The 12,838-nt window shown below is 36.5% G+C and overlaps 1 protein-coding gene across 2 annotated transcripts in view; it reads left to right on the forward strand.

The window, feature by feature from the left end:
* Window positions 1-12,838, forward strand: part of TRAM1 (translocation associated membrane protein 1) — a 30,926-nt gene that overhangs the window by 8,095 nt on the left and 9,993 nt on the right. The window contains exons 3-7 of one of the 2 annotated variants that reach the window (XM_045810201.2): window positions 1,790-1,911; window positions 2,035-2,151; window positions 3,526-3,584; window positions 5,287-5,371; window positions 12,671-12,741. In XM_045810201.2, coding sequence (XP_045666157.2) covers window positions 1,790-1,911; window positions 2,035-2,151; window positions 3,526-3,584; window positions 5,287-5,371; window positions 12,671-12,741 — 454 coding nt within the window. The remainder of the gene's footprint in view (window positions 1-1,789; window positions 1,912-2,034; window positions 2,152-3,525; window positions 3,585-5,286; window positions 5,372-12,670; window positions 12,742-12,838) is intronic. The other variant, XM_087864832.1, reaches the window with a different exon arrangement.

The raw sequence follows: 12,838 nt of genomic DNA on the forward strand, positions 1-12,838 counted from the left end.
TAATTTTAATAGATTTCATTCATGATTAGACTGAATATTATTTTAATGATTTTGTAATGCAAGAAATGATGTATTTTGTTGACTTCACCGTATAGATGATATGAAAACAGATTTTCTGTATTTAACGTTTATTGTATACTTTGTAAAGGGACTTCCGTGGGAGTTTTTTTTTTTTTTCTTTCTCTTTCCTCTGATCTTTTTCATAAGAAAATTCTAAGAATAAATATCATTTATTTGTTTAAAGTGTTATCGTTCAATCAAGGTTTCTAAAGGTACAATGTTTAGGTTTTTTTCTGACCTATGAGTTATGTTTTAGACCTAAAGTAACAATCCTTTTAAGCCGTGTTTTTGTTGTGCCCTACCTCTAAATGTCAGTAGGTTCTAGGAGTTACAGTAGCATCCAAACTACACTTCCAGGCTTTATTTTTAAAAGTTTCATTTCTTATTTTCTTTTTCTTTTTTTTTTTTTTTCAATTTTAAGTAGGCGTCACACTCAACGTGTGAACTCATGACCCTAAGATCAAGAGTCACATGTTCTACCAACTGAGCCAGCCAGTCACCCCTAAAAGTTTTATTTCTAAATTATGCAATGTGAAAGTCAAGTTGGTATTGGAACTTGATTGTAGTTCAATACAGTGATACAGTTAACCAGCATGAGAGAGGGTATTTGGTTGATAAAATATTAACATATTTAGACAAGTATTTAGAATGTAAGATCAATTATATAACATTGAATTACGTTTAATTCAGTTATATAGTTGTACAAGTGCAGTTGACCCTTAAATAATGCAGAGGCGTTGACCCCTGTGCAATCAAAAATCCACATACAATTGTTTGAGTCCCTAAAACCTTAACTACTAATAGCCTGCTGTTGACCAGAAGCCTTACCAATAACAAACAGTTGATTAACACAGATTTTATGTTACATATATGATATACTGCATTCTTACAACGAAGTAAACTAGAGAAAAGAAAATGGTATTTTTAAAAAGGAAAATGGTATTAAAATCATAAGGACAAGAATGTACATTGGCAGTACTGTATTTCTTGAAAAACATCTGCAGGTATATGGACCCACACAGTTCAAACCTGTATTGTTCAAGGGTCAACATATTTGATTTAGTGACTTAGATATCAGATCACTCAAAATCACAAAGTTGTTTTGAAATTTGAATATGCCAGAGAAGCATAATGCTCTTTTTCCCAAATAATTTCCATAAATATAAAGCTTGAGAACAATTTACAGCAACTTACAAGTTATTTGATGAAGATTTGTTTTGAAAAATAGAACAATTTCGAGGATTAAAAACAGTTTTAAGTAGCAGTTGCCTCTGTAGTACTTATAGGTCAGTTTTCTTTCAGAATCATAATGAAGTGTCTAGTTTGAAAAGGTAGAAAATTTCAAAAGTTCTTTGAAAAGACAGATAGGCTAAGTATAACTTTGATGTAACCTAATCTCTACCTGGGATAATACCAATTTTACAGTCTTCCCAAGGATCTGAGTATGGCCTCCCCTTCCCTGTTTTTTGGTCTTTGATGGCTGTAACTAACATGTGTCAAGTCTTTCGTAAGTAATTCCTGAGGCCTTAGATTTCTGGATAGTCTTCAATTTTCATTGCTCCTAAGACTCAAGATGTCCAAAAGCAAATCACCTATAATGTTTCTAGAGAACTTATTTATTAGGTTAGTCTTCTTTTGTTCGTTTCCATAACTATGTTGTACTTAGTGCTGTTTTTATAATCTTATGTATATTTTTGTGTATGTGTGTTCTGTCCTTTTTGGCCTTCAGAAGAACAAGCCACTGAATCAGCATCCCTTTATTACTATGGTATCAAAGATTTGGCTACAGTTTTCTTCTACATGCTAGTGGCGATAATTATTCATGCCATAATTCAAGAGTATGTGTTGGATGTAAGTATACAATCTTAGAAATCTATACTTTATAAAATACTAGCGTTCTGTACTTATGGTAGTCACATATTAAATATACTTTATAATATATTCTTAATTACTAATGGTTGTTTTTATTTTTAGAAAATTAACAGGCGAATGCACTTCTCCAAAACGAAACACAGCAAGTTTAATGAATCTGGTCAGCTTAGTGCATTCTACCTTTTTTCTTGTATTTGGGGCACATTCATTCTAATATCTGTAAGTATATACTGTGCTTAAATTTTCGTTTCCCAGAACAGAAAATGATGTCCTATTTTTAATGCTCATAAGCAAATCCTGAACTTTAGAAAATCCCTTGTCTATCCTTGTTCTTATCTAAGATTGGGAATTCTCCTATTGAACTAGTATAAATCACGTTTCAGCGATAAGTCTCTCCTTTCATTAGTTTTCGTACAGCAGAAATTCTAAACTGTGTTTAAATTTTCAGAAAGTTTTATTCATTTTTAGTCAGTCTGAATATTTTTATATCGTGTAGTCATTTGCAGATATCTCTGTATTAGCAAAAAGGGTAAGAAGTCAGTGACAACTTTTACTGGGTTATATGAGTTGTAATGTTTCTAGTCATTTCCTCTTTTAAAAACGGTCCAGGTAGTATCCAAGCAACTTAAAATCTAGTGTAATTTTACAGTTAAAGCTATCAAAACCTTTAACTGTATCATTCTAACTAGTGGTGGAAGGTGTATTTACATTAGTATTAACAATCTCTGAAATTTATAGTACTCTAGAGTTTACATATTTTTGAGTTTGTTAGGACACATAATTTTTTTTTAATCACCATGTTAGAGATGAATAAACAGGCAGAGTGTACGGTAGTTAATGTTGGAAATAGATTAAAGTTCAAAGAGCTCATGCCCTTTTATGCTACTGCTTTAATGATACTTCATAAATATATGTCATTTCCGCTTAAAATCTATTGTATAATTTTTTTAAACATAACAGTGTTACATTTTAGTAGGAAAATATTCTTATTAAAAATAAGTCACTTGAGAGTTGTTGTGTTTTTGGTTTTTTGGTTTTTTGTTTTTTTTGGTTTTTTTTTGTTTTTTTTTTTTGGTTTCTTTTTTAACACGTGTAGTAATTCTCACTGAACAGATCTGGTTTCTAAGACAAAGATTTGGGTTAGCGTGTGGACATCATCCCATAAAACTTGGTAGCGCCTGATCCTCCGTCTCCTGTCAGGTGCTGCGTCTTTCCCAAAACCGCTCTCTGATCACCCAAGACAGAATTCATCTCTCCCATAGCTGTTGTTGCCTCTGTTATGTACCATTACTGTTTTTTGGTTGTTTTATGTTTGTTCACATACATGTATTTTTTACTCTATTGGATTGAAAGAATCGAAGGCCAGGAATTATGCTTATTTGACTTATATCTTTAATAGTGTTTTTCACTTTGCTAAAATAAGCAATTCAACTGAATCAAAAATAGCTAAAACAACTAAAAAATTTAACTTCAGTGAGCTCTTTGGAGCCCAATCTGGGAAATTATAAATGTGCAAGAAATGAAAATACTGTCTTATTTTCCAAGAAGTTTGCATTATACTCAATAGGCTAATTTTTATATCTTCTTCCTTAGGAAAACTACATCTCAGACCCAACTATCTTGTGGAGGGCTTATCCCCATAACCTGATGACGTAAGTCATTTTGCAGGCTTTTCTTAGTTAAGGACCATGGTAATGTCACTTTTAAGCAGAACCCATTCTTGTCATTCTCTTTAGGACTTTGGCAAATTCATACAATAGGTATGTCATTGGCAGTCCCTCTGACATAAGAAATAAAATTCTTGTGTGCTTTTTTTCATGTATATGATACTATTTCCAACATGTTCATTAACTTGAGAAAACTGATTTTAACAATCTTAATTTAGTTCTGGTTTCCCTTCTCCCTCATCCTTCCTCCTCCTCAGTTCTCCATCTTCTCTGTACTTTTTGCTCCTTTTCTGTGCCCCAGTCTCTTTTTACTCCTTTCATTTCTTATTCTCTTACACTGTAAACTTCAGCGTAGTGACTGTTTCTTATCTTCCTAGCCCCCTGGGGTTTCTATACAGTCCTATAAAAAAATCTCAGAGTTGCAAAGACATTCTGCTAAATTACTCATTCTTCAAGCCCAGCTCTAGGACGACTATTCCATATTATTTTTCCTTGCTTCATTAGCCTATATTGTCTTTTGCTTTCCTGAATTTGTCATTTTGGTGTATAATATTTTAGGTAATATCTCTACATTGTCTTAATGTTCTATAATTGTTTCATTTATGTAAGTCTTATATTGTGCCCACGCCCACCAAGACTCTGTGTACCTTGACAGCAAATAGGAACTGCCTCTTTATATTATATATCATTCGTTGTGCCAGGCCATATGTAGGTGTTTGTCACCTAGACAGCATTCAGTAAATGTACTGTGATGTGAGAATTGGATAAAAAGATAAAAAAGGAATAAATGACCATGCATACCTTTGTTTAAAGTCCAGCAATAATACCCATGCTGCTGAGTCATTCTGACTTTTAAAAATTATATTAATTCAGTGAGCTTTTATGCAATAGGTTTATAAAGATCATATTTATATGGGACTGTCTCCCCTCGCCCCCCAAAAATTTATTTCCGACTGGTTTTGTGTTTTCAATTTTAGAAGTCTGGAGGAGAAGGAGAAGGGGGAACAAAGAGAAAGCAGGAGGATTGGAAGGGTATAATGTCAAGAGAGCATTGATTCTAGGCTGATGAGTTCTGTCTCCTGGGGAACACTTCCATGCCATATTCCTCTTTCTAATCCTGGTTTGCCTCCATTTATCTGGGGGCTCTCTCAGTGTTCCAACCAGGTAGAGTTACCATATTTCCCTAAGAAAACAGCCAGGGGATATTTGCAGTTGGGATTATACCAATTTCAGGTGATCGTTCATCTAGGCGCCTTCGCTTTTGTGTCCCATCTTTTTGCCCTTCCTGCTTTCCTTTCGATGAAACCTTAAAGGTCTGTAAGATGATTCCCTCAAAGTCATGTTCCTTATGTTTTCAGCAGCTAACATGACATATAATCAGTATTAATTTACTAATAGACAAGGGGGTCTGGTTCCTCCCAGCCGGTGTGCAGGTCATCAGGGTTCTGCAGATAATGTCTTTGCATCGGTTGTTTAATCCAGACGAATCGACTGGTAGTGAGAATATTCTAGGGAGACAGGGACGTGGCTGCTGGGGAGTTGTTAAAGGTGCACAGAGTACTGCAGGGAGACCTGAAATGATAACACAAAGATGGCTACTTAGTACATCCTCATTTCCAGCATTTGTTTTTACTTTATTCCTTAAAAATATCCTGCGTTAAAAGGGTTTTTTTCCTTTCTTATGCAGATTTCAAATGAAGTTTTTCTACATAGCCCAGTTGGCTTACTGGTTTCATGCTTTTCCTGAACTCTACTTCCAGAAAACCAAAAAAGTAAGCTGGGATTTTGTTATTTTAAAAGTTGTCTTGTCATTTTTTTTCTTTTTTTTGAAAAGTCACTCTAAAATTAAACGTTTCCTCACATCTCTAACCTCCCTCTTTCTTTCCCACCTCAACTCTTCCCCCATTATTCTCCCACCTCCCCTCTTTCCACAAAGACTAAATATCCTCCCATATTTCTTGAAAAAAACCTTTTGTCATGTTTTAACTTAGAGTGGAATCTTTTACATTTTACATGTTAATCGTTTGTCTTAAAATTGTATTAATGGTAATTTCATGAGAGACTGTGGACTCTGAGAAACAAACTGAGGGCTTCAGAGGGGAGGGGGGTGGGGGAATGGGATAGGCTGGTGATGGGTGGTGGGGAGGGCACGTATTGCATGGTGCACTGGGTGTTATACGCAACTAATGAATCATCGAACTTTACATCAAAAACCAGGGATGGTTTTTGTCACCAGTATGGTGACTAACATAATATAATAAAAAATATTAAAAAAAATAATAATAATAAATTGTATTAATGGTAATTTAAAATAAAATTTACACAAATTTTGAAATGTAATATTAGTTTTATATTATTGATATTCTTAAGAGTTTCACAAGTGAGACAAAAGGATTAATCAGATTATTGTGCAACTAACAGTTCTGTGTGTTAAGGCCCAATTAAAAAAATTCAGTATTAAGTAAAGTAAGCCTTAGTTAAATACTCAGCAGTGAAGCTTTTCCTGAAATGGGTGGAGCATTCTTTTTAGCACGTGAGAAAGATGTTTGTTTGTTTTATTTGAACAAATAATGACTGGAGCAGTGCAATATCCTCCTTTCTTTTCTATCCTCAGTACTTTTAAAGTCAGATTTTGTGATATCTCGAAGTGCACTTTATTTCCTTTCTTTCTGTTTCAAACCCATACCACCTCCCTGTTGCTTGAAACTAAACGCAGCAGCTCACCTGTACTCTGTGGGGGTTTTGCTGGTTTGTGCCACCTCCTCCCTGCTCCCTTTTCCTCTCTGCTCTCCTTGGGCTTCATTCACACTGATATTCTCTAATTTTATGATCCCAGCACATCAATTCTTTTTCTGGAAATACCGTTAAATTAATCAAGCACTCTTATTCCCTTTTCCAGGGAGAGATTATTTTTAAAATCCTTATACAGGAAAATGGAGAAAGCAAGTTTAGTCCTGAGTTAACAACTATTGAAGCTGGGTAGGGCTGCACGGGATTCTTTATACTCTCTATTTGTTGTATATATATATTTACATTTGTCCACATTTAAAGCTCCCGTACTTTAAGAAGCTTTTCAGGATAGAAGTGTAACATGACCAGTTCATCTGTGCCTTCTCCAAAGCCACACCTATTTCTGGATGTACTTCAAGTAGTTAATCCAGAGTGTAACTACCAGATTTACTACTGCTTTGTGACTGTGGTTTTTGTGTCCTGTGTCTGTCATCATTGGTGTTGTCTGCTGTGATTAGAAAACAGCACCAAATAGAGTTCATGTACTATGGCTTGGAAGTTCTTTTTATGTTGATTTCTTTTTCAAGTGGAGTGTTTTTCTAGTTAAGTTGATTATAAGGATTAGGATGAAGATCCATAAAACCTTTGGCTTAGAACAGTGTTAAGATCCTTAGGCTCACAATTTCCAGAAGCCCTTCCATATTCAGTAAGCACCTAGTGTGAACCACAGATGTCCTAGAGCTGCACTGCCCAAAACAGAAGCCACTAGCCACATTTAAAGTAACTACAATTAAAAACAAAGCGTACTTTCTTAGTCACACTTAAGCCTATTGCAAGTACTCATTTAGCCACATGTGACCATACTGTCTGCCATTTTGGATAGCAGAGATAGAGAGCATTTCCATCATTGCAGAAAATTCTGTTGGGCAGTGTTGCTGAGAACATCATGGTTTCTTAATGTCTTAGTACCGTGGCTCAAATATTTAAGCTTTCTTTACGTGCATACTTGTATACCCATAGACATAAGACCTCTGGACTTCATTATGAATCTGTATGTCTCTGTCTTAGTCATTGACCATATAAATAAAGAAGGACAATTCAAAGTAATTGTTCATTTTAGTTTTCAAAGTTCTTTCCTTATCAATTCCTGCCAGATGGCATTTCTCCAGAAATGCAATCTAATTTTTATGGAATAATTTGCATAACTTAGAACTTAACTGAAACTATTTTTAACACCTACATATGACAGTCGAAAGTAACTGTTTCAAGTAATTAACATAATTTGAAAGTAACAGCTGCATATGTGTTAAACAGTTTCTTAAAATTTACTCTATGAAAATTATTTTTGGAAGAACTCTTTACTGGAAGAAACTAGTACAGTGATTGTTTTGAACTGATCCTACAGAGAAATGAAGAAAGAAAGGAACACTACTGTTAGTAGCAGTTCAAGAGGTGTGTTAGTCACAAATAACTCAGTTTCTTTTAGGGAGAATATTTTAAGTACATACAGTATATATGCCTCAATGCAAACATTATTCCATTTTGCTCATAAGAAGATTCACAGTGTAATTTCTTAGCCAGTTTGAATATGTGGGGTTTCAGGGAAGTCTCAATGAAATAGCCAAATGTTTATTTCTCCTTTTCAGTTTATTTAGTTTAATTATATATGCATATAATTGCATATCCTATGAAGTATTTTAAATTAGAAATAATGCTTTTTCCCCTACCCACTTCATGGAAGTAATATTCACACTTTGCACATCCAGCTCTGTTGTTCATATCTGTCGTTCATCACTAGAGCCACTTTTTTAATCCTCTCAGTTTTTCCGGAGTACATCATCTTTCCTTTACTGATTTCTCTGCTAGACCTTCTGTAAGCACTTAGAAATCATATTGGTAGAGGTTTTTAACGCTGTATATCTTACCCAAACATGTATTTCTTATTCAAAATAATTGATATAGATCCCTCTTACGTAAGAGTTTTGAAAAGATTTAAATATGAGATGGCTCCCTCTGTGGTTTCGCGGAAAATCTTTGCCTTCTATTTAGGCATATTGATGATATTCCGTTTAAAGTCAAGTGTTTTAGTACAGTGTAGTTAAGAAAAGCATTTTCTTATAAAAATAGAAATTTACTGAAATATATGGCTGATCTTTTTAATAAAAAGATGTTGGAATAACAACTGAAAATGTCACTTGAAGTTACTTATAATTTTAGAACTTGCTTTGATTTAATGTACTGTATTTACTAGATTTTTTCCATGAAAAATGAGACTATTAGAATTTTAAGTCATCATTTCATGATTTCGTTCTTATAATAATTATTTAAACATTAGCATTAAGAATAGGAGACTTTGGGGCGCCTGGGTGGCACAGCGCTTAAGCGCCTGCCTTCGGCTCAGGGCGTGATCCCGGCGTTATGGGATCGAGCCCCACATCAGGCTCTTCAGCTATGAGCCTGCTTCTTCCTCTCCCGCTCCCCCTGCTTGTGTTCCCTCTCTCGCTGGCTGTCTCTATCTCTGTCAAATAAATAAATAAAATCTTTAAAAAAAAAAAAAAGAATAGGAGACTTTGATAAAGTTGTTTTTTTAAGGTTTTATTTATTTATTTATGTGAGAGAGAAAGAGAGTGCACGAGCAGGGGGAGGGAGAGGGACAAGCAGACTCTGCGCTAAGCAGAGGGGCTCAGTCTCAACAACCCTACAATCATGACTTAAGCCAAAACCAGGAGTCTGATGCATAACCGACTCAGCCACCCAGGCCCCCCCCCCAGAACTTTGATAAAGCTTTTCTAATAACTCATTTTCATTATGTATTTTTTCCATTCAAGTATAAAAGAAGTTTGTTAATCTTTATTTTTTATTTATTTATTTTTGAGAGAGCACGCAGTGGGGAGGGACAGAAGGGGAGGGAGAGGGACAAGCAGAATGCAGAGCCTCATGTGGGGTGGATCTCCTGATGCTGAGATAATAACCTGAGCCAAAACCAAGAGTCAGACGTGTATCTGGCTCAACCACTCAGACGCCCCAAGCAAGAGCTTTTAAAATAGTTTCTACAGCTTTGCAAAGAACAGAGCATCAAGAAATCCTTTTCTAAATAACATTCCCTTCAGCTATATACAAACTGACCAGTGTCTCTAAAGAAATGTTTGTGCACTCAAAATAAATGAGTGACAGGGAGGAATATAATATAATACTGCAGGGAGTGATGGAGCTTGTTGTGAACTGGAAAACACACACTCTATAGTAAAGGCATTCCCAAATTCTTTTAAGATTACAAAGGTAATCTTTTAAGATTACAAAGGTAAAAATCATATAGCATGATTTTTAAAATGAGAAATTTTATCTAGATTTCATTTAGAAAATGGCTGAAATGGCACCCCTGTTCCAAAGCCAGACTCCTGACATTCTCCAGTCCTTGTGGGGTTACAGCCCCACAGGCAGGATGTTGAGGCCAATGACAGCCTTACCCAGCACCATGGTCCCTGGGGTTACACATTTCTGGGGGGTGTGGGGAATGAGGAACAGAGGCGGCTGGGTGAAACTTGGCCATCTGAGCTCACTGGCCACATCACAGATCCCAGATAGGGAGTCCTCATGCCATCCAAGAGCAGTGATCACTCTTCTTAAATCTAGTGTCTAGATGAATAAAAAAGTGGCTGAAAGAAAACTATTTTGGCTTCTCAAGACATTTTCACACATCATCCCACAATTTTATTATGTAAATAAATGTTTTCTACCAGGAGCCAGAAAGGAGGTTTTGCTTATTTGTTTAAAGATGAACGAACTTCGGGGCGCCTTGGTGGCTCAGTGGGTAAGCGTCCAACTCTTGGTTTCAGATCAGGTCATGATCTCAGGGTCTTGGGGTCAAGGCCTATGTCGAATTCCATGCTCAGTGCAGAGTCTGCTTGAGATTCTCTCCTCCTCCCTCTTTCCCCTCCCCCCACTTGAGTACACACTCTCTCCCTCTCTCTCTATTAAATAAATAAAATCTTTTAAAAAACTATTGGTAGGCATTTGATGATTGTGAAGATGGAAGCTGGTGATGGTATTTTACTCTTCATTACTGACTCAGTTGGTTGACTATACCAAAAAGGGCAAGGCTAAAATTTAGCAAAGTTGAACCTGAATTTAAGAAAGAAGCTTCAGGGGGCGCCTGGGTGGCACAGCAGTTAGGCGTCTGCCTTCGGCTCAGGGCGTGATCCCAGCGTTCTGGGATCGAGCCGCACGTCAGGCTCCTCCGCTGTGGGCCTGCTTCTTCCTCTCCCACTCCCCTTGCTTGTGTTCCCTCTCTCGCTGGCTGTCTCTATCTCTGTCAAGTAAATAAATAAATAAATCTTTAAAAAAAAAAAGGAAAGAAAGAAGCTTCAGGGGCGCCTGAGTGGCTCAGCCTGTTAAGCGGCTGCCTTTGGCTCAGGTCATGATCCCAGGGTCCTGGGATCTAGGCCCACATCAGGCTCCTTACTCAGCGGGGAGCCTGCTTCTCCCCTACCTCCTGCTCCTCCTGCTTGTGCTTGCTCTCTCTCCCTCCCTCCCTCTCCCTCTCCCCCTCCCTTTCTCTCTGTGTTAAATAAAATCTGAAAGAAAGAAAGAAAGAAAGAAAGAAAGAAAGAAAGAAAGAAAGAAAGAAAGGGAAAAGAAAGAAAAGAAAAGAAGCAAGCTTCAACCTCACCTTACCTAATTAAGTTGAAATTTAAGGACAAAAGTAAGAGAAATAGAATGGCTTTCAGAAGAGTAGTTTGTAATTTATAATAGTGTTTTTAGATTTGTCAGAAAAGAAAAAAATAGGCAGCTTAGGTTCTCTGTCAAATGGTGTATTTTTAAAATTTGTGTTTCTTCTTTAAATCTTTTTTACCCCCCCCCAGAAGTTATATTCTTTAAAATAGCGTTCCCAGCAGTTATTCCAGCAAATTAGTTACATTGACTTACACAAGTTTCTTTGTAATACAATGAGTTTAGTGTTCGATCTGCAATTTAAAAACTGCAAAGCTTTTGTTTTAAGTATCAGGAGTCCCCTTGGTCTCTTTTCTCCTCAGAAATTTGGAGCGTAGGTTAACACATCTGAAGAATATGGCAGTATTTCCCATACCAAGTCACATGCTGCTTGCTTTAATTTAAAATATTTTATTTAAAATTATAGTTTAAAGTATTTTGTTCTGTACTATGAACAGTCATGTTGTACGCTGCCAATGATATAAACACCACACTGGGAAATGTGTAAATCGTGTATATACAGTGACACCTCTATTCATAGCATGTGAAATTGCATTTGTAACACTGCAGGTGAGCTGTTCTGAGATGATTGTAAGAGCCGGAAAAGGTTCCCACGTGGTTGAACTTCAGCGTATTAGTCTTGACTCTGTTCCTGCTCTCTTTTTTTTTTTTTTTAAAGATTTTTATTTATTTGAGAGAGGGAAAGAGCATGAGCTGGGGGGAGGGGCAGAGAAGAGGCAGGGAGAGAAGCAGACTCCCTTGTGAGCAGGGAGCCCGATGTGGGGCTCCATCCCAGGACCCTGGGATCATGACCTGAGCCGAAGCCAGATGCTTAACCAACTGAGCCACCCGGGGCGCCCCTCCCTCTCTCCTTTTGTAGGGAGAAATATTTCATTGGAAGTTTAAAAATTAAGACAGCTTATTTTCAGAGATCCTTCTCTCTCCAATTGGAAGAACCACTGTAAACTTGGTATCATGTCTTGGATTTTTTCCCACCTTGAGAGTCCCAAAACATAGTAGCATATATAGTGCTACTCACCTGTCTTGTGTTCTACCTTTCTAACACTTGATCTTTGTACCATTCCTACCAGAGAAGAGTTTTCAATTTCAAAACTACAATTGTAAAATCTCTACTCTTTCTCCAAAGATTTGGGGAAGTAACTACTGAAATGTAGAAGGAAAAGTAGAGGGCGAATAGAGACCTGCACTCTACTGTACTAGATGCCGAGACGAGTTTAGTGAGGTTCCAGAGGCATACAGTTCAGTCCACTTAACATCAACTCTCCATTTAAAAAATTGCAATTAGCAGCTGTAGTGCATGAATACTACTAATCAGGCTTCATATAACCTGATGCTGTATATATGTCAGGCTACTATGACTACGTTCCATATATACATGGAACACAGCAAAAACCAGAGTAGAAGTGAGATGGATATGCATTTCATAAATTAACAAGTGTTTGAGTTTAACACTGTCAGTTTTTACAGACATTTGTGACTGCTAGATTTTACATCATAATTTAGTGTGTGTGTATGTGAAATCTATAATAAAATTTTCATGAAACAGTACAATATGCCACACAGAGAAATGTTTCCGTGTGTTTTAATCTATAATGCATCTCTGTTTACAGGAAGATATTCCTCGTCAGCTTGTCTACATTGGTCTTTACCTCTTTCACATTGCTGGAGCTTATCTTTTAAAGTAAGTTGGGGTTTTGCTTGGATGTGTAAATGGACTGGGTAGATAGTGGGTCAGTCTGTCTTAATTGATAATCTTTACATTTTAAATTTGTCCTTTT

Source organism: Ursus americanus, chromosome 9 (genome assembly GCF_024610735.1).
Source record: "Ursus americanus isolate L20-20 chromosome 9, mUrsAme1.1.p, whole genome shotgun sequence".
NCBI lineage: Eukaryota > Metazoa > Chordata > Mammalia > Carnivora > Ursidae > Ursus > Ursus americanus.